Consider the following 27,669-nt stretch of genomic DNA (forward strand, 5'->3'; position numbering starts at 1 on the left):
ATTCCGTGTATAATATTCCTCGCTGAAAAAAAATATGGATCTAAAGATGAAAGAAAAAAAAACCTATGTGGTGTGAATGGCAATGTTCCTCGCTGAAATGTGAAAAAACGCAATCGCGCGGCAAGGAACATCACGTGATCGCTCTGAGCGATCGATTGCAACTCTGCGTCGTGTCGTGGGCGTGGCCAACGTGGCCTCATGCTCCCAGGTGATTGGCTAACTCGAGCTCGAGAGAGCCATAATGTGCTACATTATGGCAAAAAATATGGATCTAAAGATGAAAGGGAAAAAAACCTATGTGGTGTGAATGGCAATATTCCTCGCTGAAATGTGAAAAAACGGAATCGCTTTTCGCTCTGAAATACGTGCGAACGCGCAACTGAGTTAATGGCGGCAAGGAACATCACGTGATCACTCTGAGCGAATCAGCGCGCTGCTCTGCCATTCCGGTCATAATATTCCTCGCTGAAATGCGCTGAGGTAAAAATATTATGAAATAAATTTTTAGGTCGACCATGTTCTTCCCAGGCTCAATGGCCATGTTTGTGCCAAATATCAAGTACGTGAGCCTCTCCGTTTAGGAGTCTACCGGTAACATTACACACACACACACACACACACACACACACACACACACACACACACACACACACACACACACACACACACACACACACACACACACACACACACACACACACACACACACACACACAGTGTTTTATATATATATAGATTATGACAGCACAGGTCACGTGGTTCGGCCGCCATATTGTTTTTCGTGAAAACACAAAAACCCCTTTTTCTCTGCAACGGCTGAACAGATCGAGGCCAAACTTTGCAGGCAGAATCGCATACCCATGACGAACAAAAAAAGTCAACGAGCATGACGTCATGCGTCACATGGTTTCAGAGTTATGACGTTTTTCAGCATGAACCTTTAAAACCGAGCCCCTCCCTCATTTTTGATCCAATCGAGGGGAAACTTCACAGATCTGTTCCGCATGTCAGTCTACTAAAATGTCCTTTTGGAATTTGCGCTAGCTCACGTGGTTTGGCAGATATCGTTAATTAAACGAAAATGTTTAAAAAAATAGATATCTCTTGAATCGCTTTATTGATCGACGTGAAACTTCATACTATAGTAGAAGTCATGAAGAGTAACAAGTGTGCAAAATTTCAAGATGATTGGATGTACGTTCTGGAAGCTAGAAGTTGTTATTGCGTGAAGAAGAAGAGGCGTCAAGTGTGCGGATTTAATTATTTATCACATGTACAGACTGAAAGCATCGTTGGACACGACCTGTCGCGGTCATTTTAACCTCAAATAAAATTCTAATTTAAGATTTGTCAATAGCTGAGGTATATTAACAAACGAATAAAACAATTTGCGATAGGGCACGTGGTTTGGCAGATATCGTTAATTAAACGAAAATATAAAAAAATTAGATATCTCTTGAATCGCTAGTACCTCAGACCGTGAGTTGGTAATAATTTATATAATTCACACAGTGCAATACGTGCAGGCCGCTCCACGGAGCGACCTTGCGGGCTTATCAACGAGGCGAGGCGTGACACACGTGTCTCAGCATACCTCAGATCAAGTTTGAAAACCAGCATCAACCGTGCATAAATTTGCATATTCGATCATTTTTGACAAAGTTATGGCACTTTGAACTTCGGTAGGGGAATTGTGTTGCAGCGCAATACTCAGAATGCTTGTTCAAGTACAGCAGCTATGATCCACATGAGAACTTGCAGCTCACCTGGCTCATGGGATGCGGGGCTCCCATTGGCGGCATCATTGGCGGCATCATTGCTGGAGGCATATGACTCATGTTTGGTGGTCTCTGTCCCATGGGTGGCATCGCCATGGGCGGGAATGGAGGTATGCCTGGTGGAGGCATCTAAACACACAAAATGTACAAAGATAACAGCATAAATGAATAAACATGTCACAAATTAGAAGACAAGCAAACTTTCAGCTGAACTGTCATAAGTGTTAGTCACTGCACCACGGAACCAGATTTTCTTGAATGGATACAACTTACAAATGGAGGGGGTACCATATGCTGAGCGCTGCTGAATGGTGGGCGTTGTACAGCCACAGTCGTATTAGTGCCTGGTGCACCACTGCCTTCTTGGCCCGCCTGCAACAGAACATTCCAAGTTATCAATCAACTGTACTTATTGGTTCACGAGTTATCAAGTGACCACTATATTCGTCATGTGTGTGCGTCTGTCTGTCTGTGTGTGTGTGTGTGTGTCTGTGTGTCTGTCGGTCTGTCCGCAGCATAACTACCCGATGATATCATCCGATCTTGATGAAGCTTGGGTGGGAGGTTGATATCATGATCTAGTTGTGTCCTGCCTAGAGTGGGCGTATTGCGCCCATTGTTGGCACAGCCACGCCCGAGAAAGATGCCTTTTTAGGGGGTAATCGATTTCAAGCTACATCTTCTCCGAGGGGTTTGGTGGAATCTGACAGGATTTTTCATCTTTATTTTTATTTCTTTTTTTTTTTTTCTTTTTTTTCCCCCATTTCATTTTTCACCGAATTTTCGGTATTGTGTAGCTAACTAACCGCATAACTGATTATACATTATTTTCTATCTCATTTCAAGGTCAGTAACCTTTGTTTTGACATTTCTGGGCCTGGCCTGTCTGGGCCTGTTTCGGTTATAGTCCGTCCCTCGTCATTGAATACCACTCGCTCGTGAACCATCGTCGTCTCCAGACTTGTATCCATACAAAGTTGCAAGAACACAACATAAATTCATATTGTGAAAGAGCAAAAGTTCTCAAACTATTTTTTTTTATTTTGTTGCTTGTAATGTCACTTTAAATTTGTGGAAATGCAACGACTGGTAAGTGATCTCATGACTTCCCGACCATAGTTGTCCTTTAAATCTGCTTCATGTCATTATCTGTAAACCTGCGATTAATACTCCTTGCATACTTTTAGCATCAAATTTGATGTATTGACAAATATTGTGCAACAATTACTCAACATCCAAATATAGTGCACAATATTCACAGGCCACAAGAATATAATTTTAGGACTTCAACAAGTAATAAGCACATAGTAACAAGATACATATTTGACTTGATGTACAAGACTCTTTACAGAGCACTGATTCAACCGAAGCAAGTTCTTGATAAGGGTTATGCTAGGTGGTTTGCCTTTGCCTTCACAGCGTTGTCTGTCCATGCTCTATCCTTTTAAATGCTAAGCGTCAAGAAAGGGAGCAGCACATACCATTTTAAGTCTTTGGTACGATTCAGCCGGGGTTCAAACTACCGAACCCCCACACTCAGAGTGTACGCTCTAACTATTATGCCACAGAGTCTGGTAAATAAGATTGATATAAAGACAATAAAATGAAATAAAAAGAGTGCAACTTATCTAGTTGTCAATTCATGGCTGACTTCTGGTAACATTCACAATCAGGTTTCTACAAATAACCCTATCCTACACTACGTCTCAAAGCTCTAGAAAAGACAGCTTTGTTGTAGCCTTTACCCCATCCATCCAGCACATACAATGTCTGCATCTTCCCCTTCTTCCTTCACACATTCTCAGCATGGTTGACTTCTCCAGACGTTTGTTTCCTGCACGCATGTTGTGTCCAAAGTATGACCATTTCTGTTTTAGCATCAGTGCTTCTAACGTGCATGGTGGTATCATTTCTTCAAGCACCAGTTTGTTTGGTATTCTTGCAGTCCATGGAGTTTTAAACTTTCGTCTCCAACAAATTTCAAAAACATAAATATTCCTTTATTTTTAACTGTCCATGACTTGCATACATTGTAACTGGAAATACCAGATCATTCACCAGCCTCCTCTTGGTGTGTATTGTCACATATTTGTCTTTCCAGATCTTTGTCAATCATGACATTGCTGTTCTCCACAATGCTAACCACCGTGCATGAATGTTTCCGCATTTTCCACTCACTTCAATTTTAGAACCCAGGAAGATGAAACTTTCCACTATTTCCACATGATTGTCAAGCAATCTAAACACGTCGATCTTCTCAGTTCAGGATGGCCTTGAGGTACGCATCTCACCTCTAAGCTGTCTAGCCTTGGCTTGAATCCTGACCCAGCGATAAACTCTCAATCTGGTGCTTCACTGGCAGGGCAATCCATCAATGTGTGTGCCATCCCGCGGATGGACATTAAGCGGGCATCCCGTCGACAGGCATTAGTTGGTGTACGTTAAAGACCCCACGGTGTGCTTAGCTAAGAGTAGGCGAGTCATCACCAGCACCCTGAACAAATTCCAAATTCCTGCCCTAACCTAGAGAGGGCATCGGATCAGAGGCACAGCCGTGTCCTCAGCCAATGATGCTACCCCACACCCCTTGTGCTGCATACGGATGAAGATCTTGTCAGTTGAAAAGAATTTGGTCTTTCTTAGGTTTAAATAAAGACCAGCTTTTTACCTTCCTTCTTCACTGTCTGCAGCAGTTTCCCCAAATCCTTGTTACTTTCTGTTAACAGAGTGGTATTGTAAGCATACCTTAGGATGTTGATACATCTTCCTCAAAATCCAGATACCTGACTACAACCTCCATCTCATCCAAGCTTGATTGCCTCATGATGCACTCACTTTGCAGATTAAACATGTCAGGGGAGAATAAACCCCTCTCTGACCCCATGTCCAATTCCAAACTATGCTGTCTTTCCATACTGTGTTCTTACTGTAGTTAACCTGTGCTCGCGACGCAAAAGCAGGGTTAAGCATTCGGTTGCATACGTGTGCCGTGTCTGCATTTTTAAAATTCATTTTCTAGGCAACCGTTGGTCCGATTGACACTATATTTTACCATAGGAGCGCCTCCGCCTGTAGAAATTTTTTATTCATAATTATGACGTCATAGATCACGTGGTACGGACGCCATCTTGGAAAAACGTTACACCTCTATATCTCCCAAGCCACTCAATGGAGAAAATGGAAACATGGCTCATTGTCAAGTACAAGCTTTCATCATTGGATGACAAGAGGGGGTGCTCCTCTTGCAGCCATGCTAGCCATAATTATAGGCAACCAGGCCTGTGCAGCATTTTTATACATGACCCTAAGCATGTTGGGATGTTATTTGCTTAATTAACACATGGGCCACACCTGTGTGGAATCCATTCTTTGGTATTGCTATTCCCATCTATGGGGAATAAGATTTGATGATGATGATGATGATGATATCGGTGCCTTATTTATGACGTTGTGGCGGACACAAAAGCCCACTGGCGTGGTGACATCATTCCACGCACCAAGTGGGCGGTGGCCACGCCCGAGGGGTAGGCGTGGCCTCATGATATACACCGGGCGACCAGCCCGGAGCAGTTCAGTGTTACAGTGTGCTCTTACAATAAAGACGTTTATATGTTACCGCTTGTCCGCTTCCTCCTTGCTCACAAGCAGCGCGCGTAACGCCGCGCTTTAACGTCATAATTCAACAAGTACAACGCTTGATCTGATCAGTATGAAAAAAAAAATTCCTCTGCAACTGTTAGTCTGATTGGCATGAAATTTTCAGAATATGAGCGGCTCCTCCTGTGGAATTTTTAAAATGATGACGTCATAGGTCACGTGGTGCAGGCGCCATCTTGGAAAAAAAATCGAAAAAAGTTGCACCTCTATATCTCCGAAACCGCTCCATGGAAATTTTTTTAAACATGGCTCATTGTCAAGTACTCCGCTTGGGGAATGAGATATGTTAATGATGATGTCATCGGAACCTTAATTCTGACGTCATAATTTGACAAGTACAACGCTTGATTTGATCAGTATGAAAAAAAAAATTCCTCTGCAACTGTTAGTCTGATTGGCATGAAATTTTCAGAATATGAGCGGCTCCTCCCGTGGAATTTTTTAAATGATGACGTCATATGTCACGTGGTGCAAGCACCATCTTGGAAAAAAAATCGAAAAAAGTTGCACCTCTATATCTCCGAAACCGCTCCATGGAAATTTTTTTAAACATGGCTCATTGTCAAGTACTCCGCTTGGGGAATAAGATACGTTAATGATGATGTCATCGGAACCTTAATTATGACGTCATAATTCGACAAGTACAACGCTTGATTTGATCAGTATGAATTTTTTTCTCTGCAATTCTTGGTACGATTGACACTAAATTTTCCTCACAGGATGGGCCTCCTCCTGTAGAATGTTTTCATGATTATTATGACGTCATAGGTCACATGGTACAGGCGCCATCTTGGAACAACTTCGCACCTCTATCACTGAAACCACTCCATGGAAAAAATTGAGACCTGGCTCATTTTCAACTAATCCCAATGGGGAATAAGATATGTTAATGATGATGTCATCGGTGCCTTCATTATGATGTCATAATTTAACAAATGCAACACTTATCCATCCGATCATTATTTTTTTAAAATGCAGCCTCATATTGGAAAAACCGAAAAACGTTAAAAAAAAAAAAAATAACCACCTTTAGAGGCCATTTTTCCCCGCAAAGCGGGGGTTGGCCTTTTTCGGGAACCGTGGTTGTTGTTTTTTTTGGTCCCCTTTTTGAAGCAATGTTTTACGGCCGGATGCCCTTCCTGCCGCCAACCCTTTTTGCCGCCTTTAACGACAAACCGGGAATTACCAGTGAACTGGTACTCAATTAGCCGACCTCGGAAGGATGACAGGCTGAGTCAACCCCCCTGGCGTTAATTCAGCGATCGACCGGGATTCGAACCCAGGATCCTAAGCTGGCACCCTAGCCGCTAGCCCAACACCAGGGTTAAACCGAAAAACCGAAAAACGTTGCACCTCAATATCTCCAAAACCGCTCTATGGAAAAAATTGAAACGTGGCTCATTGTAAATAACTCCATATGGGGAATAGGTGTTGTTAACGATGACGTCATTGGTGCCATAACTATGACGTCATAATTTGACAGGGACAATGCTTAGTCCGATCAGTTTGAAATTTATTGAGCATGATCTATGCAACAATTATTTAGAGAATATAAATTTATGATGTCATCGCTCACGTGGTCTGGCAGCCATATTGGATCAAAGAAAAAAGAAACGTTCAAAAACAGAAGAGTTGTTTCACTCCAAGTTGACTGCGCAGAGTAAGTATTCTACGAATACCATCTAGTTTCTTGAATAGTGTCCAGGCTTCTTCTAAGCCTATCAGGTGTTCCCACATCCCCATTTCTCTCAGCATATTCCACATCAATGCATAATCAACACAATCGAAAGCTTTGCTATCTATACTATAAGGGGGCCACATGTATGTATGTATGGTAATGTAATGTGTACATTATATATATATGTGTGTGTGTGTGTGTGTGTGTGTGTGTGTGTGTGTGTGTGTGTGTGTGTGTGTGTGTGTGTGTGTGTGTGTGTGTGTGTGTGTGTGTGTGTGTGTGTGTGTGTGTGTGTGTGTGTGTGTGTGTGTGTGTGTGTGTGTGTGTGTGTGTGTGTGTGTGTGTGTGTGTGTGTGTGTGTGTGTGTGTGTGTGTGTGTGTGTGTGTGTGTGTGTGTGTGTGTGTGTGTGTGTCGTTGGTTGGGGTTTTAGAAATCTCCATAATTTGGGTTTTAGAAGGTGGGATGGAGTCCTCCCAGGACTCGATGTATCCACCCTCACTTCGGTGAAGGAATGCGAATCATGGGCTAAGTTGTGAAGTTGTCTCGGTCTCTCAGAGTTTTGTTCGAAGGACTTTTCAGGATCGTCATTGAGCCCCGTACAGCCTCCAACTGTAATTTGTTTGGGGTAATGTTCCCATGGATGGTTTTTAAGATCTCCAAGTTATTTCTTTATCATTCCCGTTGTCCCAATTATTATTGGTACAATTTTGGCGCTCCTCAGCTTCCAGGATCTTTTCCCTTCATTCTTGAGGTATTACTATTTAGTGTTGGCTTAGCGGTTAGGGTGCTGGCTTGGGATCCTCGGAACCTGAGTTTGAATCCTGGTCGATCGTTGAATTAACGCCAGGGGGGGTTGACTCATCCTGTCATCCTTCCGAGGATGGCAAATTGAGTACCAGCTTGCTGGGATGAATGTGCCGGTGTGTGCCCCGGTTTCGAATTGGTACAGGTTTAGAATTGGTACACCGTATCCCTGCGTGTCGTAAGAGGCGACTAAAGGGTTTGCGTCAGGAAGGGCATTCGGCCATAAAATAAAATAAAAAACATTGCCTCAAAAACGGAACCATGATGATTGTCATGGGGCCCGCAAGGCTAACTCCCACTCTAGCAGAGAAAATGGCCTTAAAAAGGAAATTTTATTTTTTATTTCTTGAGGTATTTCTATTTGGTCACTTTCTTGATTTCTGCATTATTTAAGCCAAAATCACTGGGTACTGATATCTCAATCAGCAATGCTGTCTTTTCCTTTTTGTTTCCGAATACTATGTCCGGTCGCAATGTTTTGTTTCTTGTTCATGCTGGATGGTGCTTGTTCATGCTGGATGAATCATGAGGTCATACGTGAGCATTATGTCCTTGTTTTCAACAATGGCTTTTGGTTCATGTTCCGATGACTTTTGTGGAACTGGGATATTGAAATGTCTGCAGATGTACCAGTGGTTTACTCTAGATACCTTGTTGTGCCTTTGGGTGTACAGCTGCTTTGACATGAGTTTTTTTTTTTACAGCCTGATAGGAGGTGACTCGTGCTTTCTGTTTCTACCTTGCAGAACCTACACTTGTCCGATTAAGTACTCAACTGCAATCTTAACTGCAGTAACTTGTACTTGACCAAGTTCTGCAATATTTTTAAAGCCATTGGTGTGGTGTCCTTGGTCTTGGGAATTATTAATGATTCATCCTCCATCCCAGTTGAGCTGACATCTTCTTAGCTATTCCAGTGATCATTCTTTGTCTATCCCCAATCTGTCCAACTCATTATTTATTTATTTTTATTATTTCCCCCTCCCCACCCCCCCCCCCCCCCCCCCCCCGCCGCTCTTTTGTCTTTCTCCCAGTTGTCACTATATATCTACCGGTATTTAATCTTGTATTTTCTTTGTTCTTTTTTGCAATCATTGGGGCTGTATTCGTTGCTGTATCGGTTTGGTGTGTGACATCTTCTAATCGCACCTGTTTTTAGAAGTTTTTTGCAAGGTGAGCGAGAGATACCTTTTCTGGCTTGCTGTGTTCATGCTTGTACACAAATTGGATTCGGTAGTCGGTTGAGCTTTTCACATACTCTGCTAATCCTACAGTCATAGCTCTGTGCACTTGATTGAGTTCCATCAGGCCACCACCTCCTTCTTTCCTCAGCAGGTACATTCTTGGGATGCACTTACTTTTGTAGAACATTTTATGGATAGTGAGGAGTTTGCTTGTTTTGTTATCTAGTTTCTTGATATCCGCTTGTGGCCAGTTTACTATTCCACCGCTGTGCTGGAACACTGGTACTGACTGCGAGTTGGTTTATAGCTTTGATTTTGTTTCTCGGGGTGAGAAAGGTTTTCAGGATCAGCCTCGTTCTATGCAGGTTTCTTTGGTAATTGTTTTACGCATTTCTTACGGCAAATTTGGTGGCCCTCTTCTACTCCAAGGTATTTGTAATATGCTTCGTTGTCTAGCTCCTGTATTGTTGTATATAGGTCGTTTTTATGTTGTCCGTTTTTGTTGGTCTCCCTTGCACGAATATGCACTTGGCACACCTATCTAGGCCAAATTCCATTTGGATGTCATCAGAGAACCGTTTCACTCATTTCAGTTCTGCCATTTTTTCGTCGTTCGATGCAAAGAGTATATACCGTAGATGCGTCACTTTTCCTGTTTCTTTGGACATTCTTTTATTGGATGTTCGGGTGTATCCGTGTCCTTGCTCATTGATGAGGTTACTAGTGGGTCCAGGGCCAGGCAAAACAGGACAGGAGAAAGGCTGTCTCCTTGGAATATGCCACATTGTACCTTTACTCTTGGTATTTCAATCTTTCCTTCTGAGTGCTGCAGGATTAGTGTGGTATTCCATAGATCCATGGCTTTCCCAATCAGTTTGATTATTTGGGGATTTATCTTGTACATTTGCATGCACTTTATCATCCATGAATGTGGGACACTGTCAAAATGTTTTTTTATAGTGTATCCATGCTGTGGACAATTTGGTTCTTCTTGATTGCAATTTGAGTATGGCCTTGTTTAGTAATAGGTGGTCTATTGTACCGTGACATCCTCTCTTGCATCCCTTCTGTTCTGCCTCTAGGCCTCCTTGGTGTGTTAGGTGGTGGTACATCATTTCTGTGAGAATTTCTGTTCAAAATTTCTATGTTGTTGATCGACAGGTTATTGGATAATATTTGTGAGTTAGTTGGGTCTCTTCAGAATTTGAGATGAGGAAGGCATTACCTTCTGTGAGCCATCCATCCATTTCCTGATCCCCTTGGATAAGTTCATTGAATGCTCAAGCGTAGTGAACGTGGCGAGCATCAAATTTCTTTAACCAGAAGTTTGGGATCCCATCTGGGCTAGGGCTTTAAAATTTTACAATCTTTGTCAGTTGTTGTCTTATTTTTCTGCATCAATTATTACTGGGATCATTTCCTCAAGATGTTGCTTTTTCTCCTCCAGGTTTCAATTTGCATTCCTCCATATTGCGTTATTTTCGATCTTCATAAATTCCTTTTCAGTATCCTTCCAGTTCATCTTTATCAGGAGAGGATGACACATTCTGCTTCTGTTTCCCTAGTTCACGATAGAATCTTTTTGGGTTGTTTTCAAACATCTGGCCGTATTTTCTCCTCATGTTATCCTCGCCGTAGTTTTTTAATTTCCTTGCTATCATTTCGATTTTTAGTTTATTTTCAGCAACCATTATACCTCTAGTCTAAGCCTTTATCTTCAATTTCATATTTGTATTATATTTTCTGGATTTTCCTCTTTAGTTTTGGCCTTTGATTTCCTCTTTCGAATTGCTGTATCTGTCCTGTCTCCTTTCTGAGCATCTCCCTCAGTCTCCTGAGTCGTTGCTTCCATGGTGGTGCTTGGTTTTTGTTTGTGGAGCCTGTTCTGTTATTGTGGTGTTTCGTTGTTACGTTTAATTAACAGACATTGCTTCACTTAACCATCGTTCTTTTTTTGAATAATTATCTTGGAAGGAAGATATTAATGTTTTTTGGGTGTCCTTTTATGCTCAATTGGCCCAGCCCCCTCCACCCCCAAAAAACTGCCATTTTATCACCCATGTGACCCGCTACGTCATGATGGGAAAATTTTTCCTGCAAGTAGTTTTTATAATGATTTGGACCATCGGGGGATTATTGATCAGAAAAATCTTTGTCAAATTCACTTTCTCGCAAGTCTGAAGGGAGTTGTGCGGCCATTATCCGTTGCGTGTTGAGACAACCTTGCCTTTGATTACGTCACCCAGATGACGCCATTGCTATTTTTCGGTGCGGTACCCAGATAGGTTTGCTTTTTTAAATGTAACACCTGAAAAAATCATTAGAATTTGAAAAACCATGTTCAGTTCTCTGTTTATTGCTTTAAGATCAATATAATCACATCAAAAAATATTTCTGTGTCTGTGAACCTTTAAGGACCCCAATCTCCGACCTAAACTTTTCTTATCTCTCTTGATCTTCAAAAAAGATCTTGTTTTCCCCCACTCTGTCGTGATCTGCAATATATGCTCTATACATGCCTCTGAAATATTTATCTTTGTCATTCCGGGGCTTGTCGTTGGAAGTCGGTATTCATCTGAAAAAATGTCCCCTTTGGTTTTCATCTCCCTTCTTCTGTCTACAATACTTATTGCTTCTTCTGCCAACCATTTAGACTTCGTTCGGCTTACTTTTGTTATGCTGTTTTTGGGCTCTTCTTTGACAACTTTTTCAACCTCTTGCCACAATTTGTCTGGCATTCTGTCAACCAAATCCAGCTCTGCAAAATGTTTTTTATATCTATTTTTACCTCAAGGTCATATCTGATTGGAGTTTTTGGATTTTTTTTTCACTTTTCTCAAATTGACGTGTAGCTTAACCACAAGTAGTTCACGATCTGTCCCACAGTCTGCACCCGACAGTAATGGCAGATTGTACATCACTTCTCCATCTTCTTTTGATGAGAATGTAGTCAATCTAATTTATACTTTGCCCATCAGGTGAAGTCCATATGCACAATATACGATTGGGCTGTTTAAGCCATGTGTTTACAATCACGAGATCAATCTCCACACAGAACTCCACCATCCCGCTCCTGTGCAACTAACCCACAAGAATAATGCAGCAAAAGATCACAATTGTCTGATGGGGAAATGAAAATGTGTGAGGCTCAGTTCCACAAACATTCGGCCCCCTTCCCTCCCTTTTCACTGCACTCTGCCCCCTTCCCTCCCTTTTCACTGCACTCGGCCCCCTTCCCTCCCTTTTTACTACACTCAGGCCCCCTTCCCTCCCTTTTCACTACACTCGGGCCCCCTTCCCTTCCTTTACACAACACTCGGGCCCCCTTCCCTCCCTTCACACAACACTCGGGCCCCCTTCCCTCCCTTTACACAACACTCGGGCCCCCTTCCCTCCCTTTTCACTACACTCAGGCCCCCTTCCCTCCCTTTACACAACACTCGGCCCCCTTCCCTCCCTTTACACAACACTCGGCCCCCTTCCCTCCCTTTTCACTGCACTCGGCCCCCTTCCCTCCCTTTTCACTGCACTCGGCCCCCTTCCCTCCCTTTACACAACACTCGGGCCCCCTTCCCTCCCTTCACACAACACTCGGCCCCCTTCCCTCCCTTTTCACTGCACTCGGCCCCCTTCCCTCCCTTTTCACTACACTCGGGCCCCCTTCCCTCCCTTTACACAACACTCGGCCCCCTTCCCTCCCTTTACACAACACTCGGGCCCCCTTCCCTCCCTTTACACAACACTCGGGCCCCCTTCCCTCCCTTCACACAACACTCGGCCCCCTTCCCTCCCTTTTCACTGCACTCGGCCCCCTTCCCTCCCTTTTCACTACACTCGGCCCCCTTCCCTCCCTTCACACAACACTCGGGCCCCCTTCCCTCCCTTCACACAACACTCAGCCCCCTTCCCTCCTTTTTCACTACACTCGGGCCCCTTCCCTCCCTTTACACAACACTCGGCCCCCTTCCCTCCCTTTACACAACACTCGGCCCCCTTCCCTCCCTTTTCACTGCACTCGGCCCCCTTCCCTCCCTTTTCACTACACTCGAGCCCCCTTCCCTCCCTTTACACAACACTCGGCCCCCTTCCCTCCCTTTTCACAACACTCGGCCCCCTTCCCTCCCTTTTCACTACACTCGGCCCCCTTCCCTCCATTTTCACAACACTCGACCCACTTCCCTCCCTTTTCACAACACTCGGCCCCCTTCCCTCCCTTTTCACAACACTCGGCCCCCTTCCCTCCCTTTTCACTACACTCGGCCCCCTTCCCTCCATTTTCACAACACTCGACCCACTTCCCTCCCTTTTCACAACACTCGGCCCCCTTCCCTCCCTTTACACAACACTCGACCCACTTCCCTCCCTTTACACAACACTCGGCCCGCTTCCCTCCCTTTCTACAAACACTCAAACCCTCCCTCCCTTTCCACAAACACTCGCCCCTCCCTCCCTTTCCACAAACACTTGCCCCTTCCCTCCCTTTCCACAAACACTCGCCCCTCCCTCTCTTTCCACAAACACTCGCCCCCCCCCCCCCCCCTTCCATTCAAACACAGGAGCCCCCTCCTTCCATTTCTACAAACCAACTTGTTTAAAGGAGATATTAAAACTCAGCAAACATTTCGTGCTCGTTCCGCAGATTAAAACCACTCTGTGGCCTAATCATGACACTTCAACCACTATTTTCTTCTCAGAAGAGATCTTTAGTTGGTCGTCCTTTAATAGCTTTTCGCCATTTTGCGATTCCGGCAATCTTTTACAGTTAAACATCTCAAACACATTCAATTAAAAAGCACAATCTGTACACGTTCTGATTATCAAGTAAACTCGTGATAAACGACTCAATGTACATTGTACGAGTAAAAAATTGATTCACAATTCTCCAACTGAAGAAAATATTCATAAACAGAAAAAACATAGGAAACATCCACAGTTAAAAAAAACAAGACTCGTTTCGTTTATAATTTTTATATCGCGTACAACCAACTTTCACAACTAATAAGAAAGGAAAAGTAACAACATATCCCATTTAAGAGAACTCACCATTACAGCGTGAAGTGCCTCACCATCAGCGACCTCCCAACATCAGATTCTGTGATTGGCTGAGCACAGCTACGAGTCCAGTGATTGGCTGGCTTTAACAACCAGTCATTTGATTGGTTAAATTCAACAGCCAGTCAAGCCGTATCACTGCCTGAACTTTAACAATGAACAATTTAATATCCAAAAGAGTAATTAATAAGTTATATTTTCGAATAAGCATCATATTGTATATATTTTAAATATTTTCATAAATGTTTCAAAACGCAATTCCATCAAGTAATCTGAATGAAAAAGTAAAGAACGTCCCTGGGTGGGCTCGAACCACCAACCTTTCGGTTAACAGCCGAACGCGCTAACCGATTGCGCCACAGAGACAACTTGACGGTTCTTGATGAAATAGCTGCTTTTAGTGAATAGTTAGTCTTTAATTGAGGAAGGATTTTAAAAATTTTCAATTGTATATGACACGCGCTTCATTTGACTTCATCATAAAAACACATTCCCCTGCAAAGAGAGAGACGAAAATGCTCCTTGGTAATGCTAATTTTAAAATTATTTTACCAGATAGAAATGTAAGAGTAGCAAATGTTCCGTGATGTGCAGCAGGACAGAGGATCGTAGACAAAATTCGAACCATAACAATGTGGGGGTGGGGGTGGGTGGAAGTGGGTGGGGGTGGGTGGAAGGGGGTGGGTGGAAGTGGGTGGGGGTGGGTGAAAGTAGGTGGGGGTAGGTGAATGTTGGGAGGGTGGGTGTTGGTTGGGTATTGGGAACGTGGGTGTTGGCTGAGTGTTGGGAGGGTGGGTGCTGGTTGTTTTGGGTGAGTGTTGGGAGGGGTGGGTGGAAGTGAGTGGGGGTGGCTTAGTGTTGGGAGGGTGGGTGTTGGTTGGTAGTTTGGACGGTGGTGTTGGTTGGGTGTTGGGAGGGTGGGTGTTGGTTGGGTGTTGAGAGGGTGGGTGTTGGTTGGGTGTTGGAAGGGTGGGTGTTGGGAGGGTGGGTGTTGGTTGGGTGTTGAGAGGGTGGGTGTTGAGAGGGTGGGTGTTGAGAGGATAGGTGTTGAGAGGGTGGGTGTTGGTTGGGTGTTGAGAGGGTGGGTGTTGAGAGGGTGGGTGTTGGTTGGGTGTTGAGAGGGTGGGTGTTGGTTGGGTGTTGGGATGGTGAGTGTTGGTTGGGTGTTGGGATCGTGGTGTTGGTTGGGTGCTAGGTGGTTGTTGGGAGGGTGGGTGCTGGTTGTGCTTTGGGTGAGTGTTGGGAGGGGTGGGTGGAAGTGGGTGGGGGTGGCTGAGTTTTAGGAGGATGGGTGTTGTGTTACGGATTCGTCACTTCCGTTGTTGTGGTTCTCATCCACTGCAAACATTTTTGGTTGCATGTACTATTATTGTTATCGTTTAAGTGAAATGGAGATCTGTTTTCAAAAGGTAAAATAAATTAATGTTTTAAAAGAAACCGGAAACCGGACGAGGAAGAAGAGGAGAAGGAGGCGGAGCGAGTAAGGTGGAGCAGAAGTCGAGCTGCGTTGAGGTTTTGAGCAAACGCTAGCGAACGGGGGTCACGAGTGAACTTTGGAGTTTCCTGGGAAAGGGATTCCTGCGACAGAGTTGTTATCGCTGTGACAGATAAACTTGCGTGACAGGTTTTTGCGGTTGATTCCGAAGAGAATCATTGGCGTGCCGTTACGTCTCGAGAACGGACCGTTGGCCATTTTGCCTCGCGCCGGATTTCGCATCGCTCCAGGTTCTTCACCTCGCTTCAACCATTTTCACAACCATCCAGACGTTAATCTGGTGTGTGTGTGTAACGTGGATTTTGAGTGGGAATTTGTGGTTTGCCATTTGTGAGCCGTTGAACGTCCATACCCAAAGGTGTGATTTCCCAGTCGCCTCTTGAGGGTACCTTTGCCCATCTTTGGCAGTGTGACTGTCAACCGAGTGGGATTCTGGTCTCGATACAGCATCTTTCTGATGATCACTGGAGCATAGATCGACCTTGGCTTGAAGCCGGGATAGAGACATTGGGAATGTTATTTTCGCTCACTTGGAGCACAGTGAGTTATATTGTACGAAACTGATGGTACCATCATAGGAATGATATATTGGTTGCACAATTGATTAATATTGTTATTGTACTGTTATTCTTGTGTGACCTTAATACAATATTTGTTTGTTGGTAACAATTGGTGTGGTTTCACCATTGATCTTTGACACACAGAATAACACATCTTTCTGCTGTGACTCCTCTCGGGGCTCGGAGGTACACCGTGACCCGGGTTTGGGGAGGAGCACGTAACAGAAATTGGGGGCCTCATCCGGGATAGAATTCCCTCACATTCCCAAAATTCCCAAATTTGGAATTTTCTAACATTCCCAAATTTTTCAAAAAAATTGGATTTTTTTTGTGTGAAGGTTAACAGGTGCTAACTGATAGTCACCATGGTGTTTGACGCAGAAAAGTTTGCAGCGTCCCCTAATGAGGCACAGTTCCAGGCGTTAAAAAGATCGGAACTCATGATATTGGCCAAATATTTTAACTTGGAGGTCCGAGTTAATATGAAGAAAGCAGAGATGCAGACATTGGTGGTGGAGTCTCTAGTGGGACAAGGAACATGGGAAGAGGTAGCCTTGGATTGGTTACCAGAGGAAAAAGGAAATGTGGAGCTCCGGAAAATGGAGATGCAACTGCAGAGCCAGGAAAGATTAAAAGGGTTGGAATGGAAAGCGGAAAAGGAAAGAGCAGAACGGGTATGAGAACTCGAGGAGAGAAGAGCCGAGGAAAGGAGAGCTGAAGAAGAAAGAAGAGCAGAGGAAAGGAGAGCTGAAAAGGAACTCGAGGAGAGAAGAGCAGAGGAAAGGAGAGCTGAAGAAGAAAGAAGAGCAGAGGAAAGAGCAGAGGAAAGGAGAGCCGAAAGGGAGTTAAAGGAACGTGACAGGGAGTATCCGAAGGAACTTAAACTCAAGGAGCTGGAATTACTGGGAGAACGGAGAGAAGTAGTATCCATGCCGGCTCGTTCGACAACTAGTGAGAACTCTTGGGATGTTGGTAGGCATGTGAGGCTGGTTCCACCCTTCAATGAAAAGGAAGTAGCCAAGTTTTTTTTACATTTTGAGTAGGTGGCTCAAATGCTAAAATGGCCTGTGGGGTCCCGGACTATGTTAGTGCAAAGTGTTCTGGTGGGTAAAGCTCAAGATATATTTTCGGCTTTACCGATTGACCAATGTGCAGATTATGAGATAGTGAAGAAAGCCATTCTCAAAGCCTATGAATTGGTCCCTGAAGCTTACCGGCAAAAATTCAGGAATGCCAGGAAGAAGGAGAGTGAGACCCATGTGGAGTTTGCCAGAATGAAGGAAACCATGTTTGACAGGTGGTGTGACTCGAAGGAGATTGGGAAAGACTTCAACCTTTTGCGACAATTGATATTGGTGGAGGAATTCAAACAGTGTGTCCACGTGGACATTAAAGTACATTTGGATGAGAAGAAAGTACCAGAGTTGTATGAGGCAGCAACCGTAGCAGATGACTATGCCTTGACACACAGGATGGGGTTCCACAAACCTAACTTCCCGCTTAGAGTTAGCCAGGGGAGTTATGGTAAATCAGGTTCGGAGAATAGATTTTCATGGAGGCGGCCTAGAGAGGACTATGGGGACAAATCTGATACCTCGACTTTTAGGGGTCAGAAGACTACAGTTCCAAGACAGACTTATCTTCCGAGAGGCCCGAGGCAGACCACGACTTTTTCCTCTGGGCCTACTTGAGCTTTTTGCAAGAAACCTGGGCATTTGATGTCCCAATGTTACGCCATGAAAAGGAAAAATCAGGAGCGGAGTCAGGCTAGTGCAACTCCGAATGCATTGGCCAATGCAAGAAATCGTCCTTGGAGGACAGTGCCTTGTGAAGGTTCCCATGCCAAAGTTACGGCATCACAGAACGACCTTGTTCAAGAGGGTTACAAACCTTTTATTTCAGAGGGGTTTGTGTCACTGGATGGGGACTTAACTAACCAGAGACCTGTTGCGGTATTGAGGGACACAGGAGCACATCAATCTTTGATGCTTGAAGGCATTTTGCCATTGTCAGAGAAGACGGCAACTGGTGTTAGTGTTCTTTTACAGGGGGTTGGTGGCTATATTAAAGCTCCTCTTCATGTCATCCATTTGAAGTCTGATTTGGTGTCAGGACCGGTCACCGTAGGTTTACAAGCCACTCTTCCTGTAGAGGGAATCTCTTTTATTATCGGGAATGATTTGGCCGGTGGTCGAGTTTCTGGTAATCCAATGTTGGTTGAAAAGCCCAGTATGGAAAATAACACCGCACAGTTAGAGCAGGAGATTCCGGGTATCTTTCCATCCTGTGCAGTGACTCGTGCTATGGGTAGGAAGCGCTCTGAAGAGAAGGAGCAGGAAGGTGATGTGAATTTGGGTTCCTTAGCGATATTGGAGGAAAAGTCTGGAAGAGATAATAGGAAAGGGAGTGACATCAAGGAACCAAAGGAAAAGGTGGCATCTGGAACAAAAGAGGAAATGGAGTGTCCGTCGGAGACATCTGGGAACAAGGTTGAACAAACGGTGCTTGTCCGAAAGAGACTTGTTGAAGAACAAAACGGAGATTCGGAGATCCGGAGTTTGATTGATAAAGCCGTTACAGAGGAAGAGGCTATGAAGATACCTGTTGGTTACTTCATGAAAGGGGAAATACTCATGAGAAAATGGAGACCACCAGAGGTGCCAGCAAATGATGAGTGGAAAGTTCATTACCAAATTGTGGTGCCACCGCCGTACCGGAAGGAGATATTGAGTTTGGCGCACGAGACACCTTTGGCTGGGCACCTTGGAGTGAACAAGACGTGTGACAGAATATTGGTACATTTTTTCTGGCCAGGATTGCGACGTGATGTGGCGGAGTTCTGTAAATCTTGCCATTCTTGCCAGCTGGTGGGAAAACCTAATCAGAAAGTCCCATCCGCACCTTTAAAACCAATTCCAGCTTTTGAAGAGCCATTCAGCCGAGTCATTATTGACTGTGTATGCCCTTTACCTAAAACTAAGCCTGGACATCAGTATTTTCTGACCATCATGTGCACTTCCACGAGATTCCCAGAAGCAGTGCCTCTTAGTCTTAGAAAAATTACTGCGGCAGTTATTGGGAAGCCCTCGATTAGATATTTCACTTTGGTTGGCCTACCTAAGGTCATCCAGTCTGATCAGGGTTCCAATTTCATGTCAACGCTTTTTCAGCAAGTGGTACACCTGTTGGGAGTGGAGCAAATAAGATCAAGTACTTACCATCCCGAGAGCCAAGGGGCCTTGGAAAGGTTTCACCAGACATTGGAGAATATGATCAGAACGTAGTGTTTTGAATGTGACAAGGATTGGGATGAAGGAATACCCTTATTGTTGTTTGCTACGAGGGAATCTGTTCAGGAGTCATTGGGATTCAGTCCTTTTGAACTTGTGTTTGGACACTCAGTGCGAGGACCATTGAAATTGGTGAAAGAACAGTGGCTACAGGAGGAGTCACAGTCAACAGTGGTGGAGAATGTGTCAATGGTTAGGCACAGATTGGCAAAGGCTTGTGAAGTTGCAAGATGAAACTTGAAAGTGACACAGGATAAAATGAAAGTGAGACATGACAAGAAATCTCAGATAAGAAATTTCAGTCCTGAGGACCGAGTGTTAGTGTTGCTTCCTGTTCCAGGTCGGCCACTACCGGCTCGGTATTTTGGTCCCTATGCAATCGAAAGGAGGGTTAATGAAACAGATTACGTGGTGACAACTCCCGACCGACGGAAAAAGCGGCAGCTGTGTCATGTCAACCGACTGAAGAAATATTATGAGGATGCCTGTGGAGAAAATGGTTCCTGTCTCACCTGTCTCACCTTTAGTCGGGGTGCAAGAAAATCCAGAGGTTGAGGCCGGTGTGGAGTTTGATAACTTTGATGACCAGGCTTGTCCCAGATTGACGAACACGGGAGTGTTGAGTCATTTAGATGAGAAATTAGGTCATTTAACGAGGGAACAACAAGGACAACTATCCAGCCTAATTTTTGAGTTTGCACATTTGTTCACAGATGTACCTGGTCGTACTGACTTGGTATATCATGATATTGAGGTGGGGGAAGCCACTCCTGTGAAGCAACACCCCTATCGGATGAACCCTGTGAAGATGGAGTATCTTCGGAAGGAGGTTCAGTATATGTTGGAGAATGACATCATCGAACCAAGCAGCAGTGAATGGAGCTCACCATGTGTGTTGGTTCCAAAACCCGATGGCAGTTTTCACTGGTGTACGGATTTAAAACGGGTTAATGCAGTGACCAAGACCGACTCATATCCCATCCCGAGGATTGATGACTGTATTGATAGAATAGGGCCAGCTAAATTTGTCACTAAATTTGACTTGCTGAAAGGGTATTGGCAGATTCCTCTTACTGATAGAGCCAAGGAAATCTCGGCTTTAGTCACACCAAACGGGTTGTATCAGTACAAGGTTCTTCCCTTTGGATTGAAAAACGGGCCTGCTACATTTCAACGGCTGATTAATAAGCTCATTGCAGACCTTGAGGAGGTGGAGGCTTATCTGGATGATGTCATCATCCACACTATGACCATGGAAGATCATATTAAACAAATTCATGCATTTTTCAAGAAACTGACCGAGGCAGGGTTGACCATCAACTTATCTAAGAGTGAGTTTGTAAAGGCACAGGTGGTGTTCCGAGGCCATGTAGTAGGTCAGGGTCAGGTGCAACTGGTGACAGCCAAGATAGAAGCCATTGATCGCTTCCAAGTTCAAAAAGGGAAGAAGGAGCTTATGAGATTCTTGGGTATGGCTGGTTGGTACCGGCGGTTCTGCAGGAATTTTTCTGATGTGGTAGCCCCTTTAACGAATTTGCTGAGGAAAGAGACCAAGTTTGTTTGGGATGACAAATGTCAGGCTGCCTTTGCCCACGTCAAAGCAATATTAATGAGCTCTCCTGTCCTAGCAGCCCCGGATTTTCAAGCACCTTTCAAGTTGGCCATTGATGCAAGTGATGTGGGGGCTGGCGCAGTTCTATTACAGGAAGATGAGGATGGAGTGGATCACCCGGTGTGCTACTATTCCAAAAAGTTTAACAAACACCAGGCAAATTATGCCACCATGGAAAAAGAGACCCTTGCTCTCCTGCTAGCGCTTCAGCATTATGAGGTGTATCTGGGAAATACTACCTTTCCTATAAAAGTCTTTACTGATCACAACCTCTTAACCTTCATTCAAAAAAATAAAAATAAAAATCAGAGGTTGATGAGATGGAGTTTGGCTTTGCAGGAGTTAAACGTGGAAATTGGGCATGTAAAGGGCAGGGACAATGTCGTTGCTGATGCTTTATCCAGAGTGAACTAACTTTGGAAATTCCTGTAGGTTGTTTGGAAGTTTTGTTGCTTTATTTTGGGGAATATTAATTATTTGTTGCTCACGTGAATTGATCATTTGGGGGTGAGTTTTACTTTTGTTTGTTAAAAGAGTTTTTGCATGCAAAGAAAGTTTTCACTATGTTCCAACTTTCTTTCTTGAGGGAGGGAAGTGTTACGGATTCGTCACTTCCATTGTTGTGGTTCTCATCCACTGCAAACATTTTTGGTTGCATGTACTATTATTGTTATCGTTTAAGTGAAATGGAGATCTGTTTTCAAAAGGTAAAATAAATTAATGTTTTCAAAGAAACCGGAAACCGGATCGGGAACCCGACGAGGAAGAAGAGGAGGAAGAAGAGGAGAAGGAGGCGGAGCGAGTAAGGTGGAGCAGAAGCCGAGCTGCGTTGAGGTTTTGAGCAAACGCTAGCGAACGGGGGTCACGAGTGAACTTTGGAGTTTCCTGGGAAAGGGATTCCTGCGACAGAGTTGTTATCGCTGTGACAGATAAACCTGCGTGACAGGTTTTTGCGGTTGATTCCGAAGAGAATCATTGGCGTGCCGTTACGTCTCGAGAACGGACCGTTGGCCATTTTGCCTCGTGCCGGATTTCGCATCGCTCCAGGTTCTTCACCTCGCTTCAACAATTTTCACAACCATCCAGACGTTCATCTGGTGTGTGTGTGTAACGTGGATTTTGAGTGGGAATTTGCGGTTCGCCGTCTGTGAGCCGTTGAACGTCCATACCCGAAGGTTAATTTGCGGTTCGCCGTTTGTGAGCCGTTGAACGTCCATACCCAAAGGTGTGATTTCCCAGTCGCCTCTTGAGGGTACCTTTGCCCATCTTTGGCAGTGTGACTGTCAACCGAGCGGGATTCTGGTCTCGATACAGCATCGTTCTGACGATCACTGGAGCGTGGATCGACCTTGGCTTGAAGCCAGGATAGAGACATTGGGAATGTTATTTTCGCTCACTTGGAGCACAGTGAGTTATATTGTACAAAAGTGATGGTACCATCATAGGAATGATATATTGGTTGTACAATTGATTAATATTGTTATTGTACTGTTATTCTTGTGTGACCTTAATATAATATTTGTTTGTTTGTAACAATTGGTGTGGTTTCACCATTGATCTTTGACACACAGAATAACACATCTTTCTGCCGTGAGTCCTCTCGGGGCTCGGAGGTACACCGTGACCGGGGTTTGGGGAGGAGCACGTAACAGTTGGGATGGTGATGCTGGTTGGGTGTTCCCTGGGTGTTGGGTGGGTTTTGGTTGGTTGGGTGTTGGGACGGTGGGTGTTGGTTGGTTTGGTGTTGGGAGGGTGGGTGCTGGTTGTGTTTTGGGTGAGTGTTGGTTGGGTGTTGGAAGGGGTGGGCGGGTTGGCTGAGTGTTGGGAGGGTGGGTGTTGGGACGGTGGTGTTGGTTGGGTGTTGGGAGGGTGTTGGTTGGTTGGGTGTTGGGAGGGTGGGTGTTGGTTGAGTGTTGGGATGGTGGATGCTGGTTGTGTTTTGGGTGAGTGTTGGTTGGGTGTTGGGAGGGATGCGTGGAAGTGGGTGGGGGTGGCTGAGTGTTGGGAGGGTGGGTGTTGGGATGGTGGTGTTGGTTGGGTGTTAGTTGAGTGTTAGTTGGGTGTTGGGTGGGTGTTGGTTGGTTGGGAGGGTCGGTGTTGGTTGGGTGTTGGGATGGTGGGTACTGGGTGTGTTTTGGGTGAGTGTTGGTTGGGTGTTGGGAGGGGTGGATGGAAGTGGGTGGGGGTGGCTGAGTGTTGGGCGGATGGGGGTTGGTTGGGTGATGGGATGGTGGTGCTGGTTGGGTGTTCGCTGGGTGTTTGGTGGGTTTTGGTTGGTTGGGTGTTGGGAGGGTGGGTGTTGGTTGGGTGTTGGGAGGAGTGGGTAGAAGTGGGTGGAGGTGGTTGAGTGTTGGGAGGATGGGTGTTGGTTGGGTGTTGAGAGGGTGGGTATTGGTTGTGTGTTCAGAGGGTGGGTGTTGGTTGGGTGTTGATAGGGTGGGTGTTGGGATGGTGGGTGTTGGTTAGGTGTTGGGTGGATTTTGGTTGGTTGGGTGTTGGGATGGTGGGTGTTGGTTGGGTGTTGGGTGGATTTTGGTTGGTTGGGTGTTGGGAGGGTGGGTGTTGGTTGGGTGTTGAGAGGGTGTTGGTTGGGTCTTGGGTGGGTGTTGGGAAGGGTGGATTTTGGGAGGGTGGGTGTTGGTTGGGTGTTGGTTGTTTGGGTGTTGGGTGGGTGGGTGTTGGGTGGTTGAGTGAGTGGGTGGGCGTCATAAGCGTCATGACTCAGGTGTGGTGCCACGGTCACGACACGTGACACCATCAAGCGATCGTGTCCAATACGGAATTCCCATTTACACTTCGAAATATCGATGAGCATTCTGGGAGAATATGTGTATGAACTATACTTTATCCCTATTTTGTTCAAATTGTTCGCCATATTTGTCGTCAAAAATTACTTTCATTCTGAATAAACATTGTGCATTGTAAAGATGTATAATTGTTTTTTTTAAACGGCCACAATTATTACCACATTCTTGCGGGGTTGTCAGGGGAAACTTGGCCCAAGTATTTCACGAACCGGCTGGCCAGGCCTGATGCTCTCCTCCCTCACCATTACAGAGATATAATACTTACTATTCATGGAATATTCATAGGTATTCAAAGGTATTCATGGTACTTACCCTGCGCAGTCAACTTGTTGTGAGCCAACTCTTCTGTTTTTGAACGTTTTTTTTCCTTTGATCCAATATGGCTGCCAGACCACGTGAGCGATGACATCATACATTTATATTCTCCAATATAATTGTTGCAAAGATCATGGTCAATAAATTTCAAGCTGATCGGACTAAGCGTTGTGCCTGTCGAATTATAACGTCATAATTACCGTACCAATGACGTCATCGTTAATAGCACCTATTCCCCATATGGAGTTCGTTCTTTACAATGAGCCACGTTTCAATTTTTTCCCATTGAGCGATTTTGGAGATATAGAGTTGCAACTTTTTTCGGTTTTCCAAGATGGCGCCAGTACCACGTGACCTAAGACGTTTTAGTTATCATTAAAATATTCTTCAGGAGGACGCGCTCCTACGGTGAAAATTTCGTGTCAATTGGACCAAGAATTGCAGAGAAAAAATTTATACTGTTCTAATCAAGCGTTGTGCTTGTCGAATTATGATGTCATAATTAAGGTACCGATGACATCATGATCGACATATCTAATTCCCCAAGGGAAGTACTTGACAATGAGCCATGTTTCAATTTTTTTCATGGAGCGGTTTTGGAGATATAAAGGTGCAACATTTTTCGATTTTTTGAAGATGGCGCCTGTAACACGTGACCTATGACATCATAATTATCATTAAAATATTCTACAGGAGGAGCCGCTCATATTCTGAAAATTTAGTGTCCATCGGACTAACAGTTGCAGGTGATTTTATTTTTCATACTGATCAGATCAAGCATTGTACTTGTCGAATTATGACGTCATAATGAAGGCACCGATGAGATAATCATCAACATATGTTATTCCCGGTGGGGAGGACTTGACAATGAGCCATGTTTCAATTTTTTCCCCATTGAGTGGTTTGGGAGATATAGAGGTGTAAAGTTTTTCCAAGATGGCGTCCATACCACGTGACCGATGCCGTCATAATTATGAATACAAAATTATACAGGCAGAGACACTCCTATGGTAAAGTTTCGTGTCGGACCACGGTTGCCGAGAAAATGAATTTTTAAAATGCAGACACATACGCCACATGTATGCACGTACGCACCCGAGTGCCTAACCCTACTTTTTGCTTCGCGAGTGCAGGGTAATAACTTACATCATGTATCATGTATACGCCACATAATGTGCAGGCTTAAGAATGAACGAGGTTTTAATTCTACACACTGCAGTTAGCCTTCTGTCTCAGTCAGGCCTAGAACCAGTAAGTTATCTCAAGGTCGGACTGTGATGTCATGCAGTTTGCTGGGTGCCTCCACAGGTGTGGACATCATATTTACAGTTAATTTCTGGGAAACTCGCCCCTTGGGGAATGTTGTTGTCTCGGTAACCGACTGGGGTCTTCTCATTAGTTGAGTTTCTCCTAGGCCCCGACTTCCTGGAGCCACTAATGATTTTCTCCTCAAGGTCTCTTGCTCTATTCTACCCCCCTACCTCTGTACTTTCAAGTTCACCCGACCACACCTTTAGTGTGGAAAACACTATATAAGGGGCTGTGTCACAAGGGATGTTTAGAGATGGGCTGGTCGTCATTTCTTTGTCATATGAGTGCTGTCTTTTTTGTACTTGAGGTATGTACTTGATACTTGTATCAAAAGCCTTATCTCGCTGAGCATTAAAAAAAACTCTTCATTGTAAAACCAGCGAGAGGACATTGAATTATTTCCACTACAATTTATGTTGACAATGTTGATCTAATTCAATCCTCGACAATGCGCGACAATGCGCGCTTTTGAGAGCAAGGAGCTCTTTGCTGCGGTGGTGGCTATTGAAGGGGGCTTTGGTGACTACTGGGGTCGTGGTGGGTTGAAGGCCGCGCTGTTCACCACAAGGACGAGGAGGACCGTCTTTACGACTAGCCCCGTGACTCTGGGCGCCTTCGACGCCTCGGCCGCCATATTGTGCGCTCTGGCGCGGGAGGCATTGGACCTGACCGTCGCCACCACTGTTACAAAAATCCCCTTTGGAGACAGCTAAGTGTAGACACAAAAAGGGAACATTATTGGTTCACGAGTTATCAAACAGAGTGACCACTATATTCGTCATGGGTGTGTGTCTGTCTGTCTGTCTGTCTGTCTTTCCGCAACATAACTACCCGATGATATCATCCGATCTTGATGAAACTTTGGTGGGAGGTTGATATCATGATCTAGTTGTGTCCTGCCTAGAGTGGGCGTATTGCGCCCATTGTGGGCGGAGCCACGCCCGAAAAAGATGTCTTTTTAGGGGGTAATCAATTTCAAGCTACATCTTCTCTGAGGGAGTTGGTGGAATCTGACAGGGGTTTCGGTATTTGGTTAGGCCAATGGCATGTGTCTAGCCCCACGGAGCTCGATTTTTCATTTTTGCCCCAAGGTCAAGGTCACAAGGTCACGAAATTTAGAAAAGTCGATTTTTGATGGTTTTATTACATTGTTCGCTTCCTGATAGGGTGAAATGTCGTACATGATCTTATATTATCACATACATCATGAAATACAAGTTTTCGAACAAATTTCAGAATCTTCGACCTTTGACCTTTGAAGGTCACAAAGGTCAAATTTTCAAAGTTGTCGGAATCAAACCGAATTTTCGGTATTATGTAGCTAACTAACCACATAACGCAGCGCATTGGGGCCCTTTGTAAATAGGCATGTACACCGCATGTCGGGGGCCGACACCTGCCACGTGGGCCCCCGACCCCCCAATCCGGGCCTGTTTCGGTTATAGTCCGTTCTTTGTCATTGAATACCGCTCGCTCGTGAACCATCGTCGTCTCCTGACTTGTATTTTTTATTAACTTTTCCCCCATTTGTTTTTGTTCCTGAGTGGAGGATCTCTCAAAATAGAATTTTAGCTTTACTTCAACCTTTATTTCCGTTCATTAAACATCCATGCCCTACATCCGGCAAAGAAAATACATTTACTTTTTTATGCAGCTGTATGAACTAAATTGGTGCCCTTTATATGAACTTTTCTAGAGCATTCCTTGGTTCCTCCTCAGAACACAAGGGTAGTCCAGCATGCACCCAAGATTTTTTTGAATGGCCCTTATTTTGTATTGTTTGGCATTTTCTACAAGCTATCCAGTGTGCCGGTATAGCAAGATAAGCGCTGTATAATAATAAGTACACATCTGCTTTATCGCTTTTTAAATTAAATACGTTATTTTAAATTTTTTATGGATACGTCTTAACTCTTTCTCATAACGGATTAATTCGTCAGTTAAAGCTGCGAATAAATGGAACGTAATTACTACATTTGTTTCCACCGCCAAACCGGTGGTGGTGATTGTTGTTGTTGTTGTTGTTGTTGAAGAAGAAGAAGAATGTAACGTAATTACTCTTGGAGAAATCATTACCTTACGTTGGACGAAATGTTTTTTGGGAGCTCGGTTCCGTAGCATTTTC

The 27,669-nt window shown here is 44.5% G+C and overlaps 1 protein-coding gene and 1 non-coding gene across 2 annotated transcripts in view; both read right to left on the reverse strand.

The window, feature by feature from the left end:
• Positions 1–14,185, reverse strand: part of LOC137434524 (pre-mRNA-processing factor 40 homolog A) — a gene marked incomplete in the record, with an annotated part of 142,717 nt that extends 128,532 nt beyond the window's left edge. Inside the window, 3 exon segments of the mRNA XM_078772825.1 lie at positions 1,767–1,907; positions 2,052–2,150; positions 14,146–14,185. Coding sequence (XP_078628951.1) covers positions 1,767–1,907; positions 2,052–2,150; positions 14,146–14,148 — 243 coding nt within the window.
• Positions 14,186–14,446: 261 nt separating this feature from the next.
• Positions 14,447–14,520, reverse strand: TRNAN-GUU (transfer RNA asparagine (anticodon GUU)). The gene has a single exon. It is a non-coding gene; the product is annotated as a tRNA-Asn (tRNA).
• Positions 14,521–27,669: the final 13,149 nt, after the last annotated feature.

Source organism: Myxine glutinosa, chromosome 1 (genome assembly GCF_964187855.1).
Source record: "Myxine glutinosa chromosome 1, kmMyxGlut1.1, whole genome shotgun sequence".
Lineage (NCBI taxonomy): Eukaryota > Metazoa > Chordata > Myxini > Myxiniformes > Myxinidae > Myxine > Myxine glutinosa.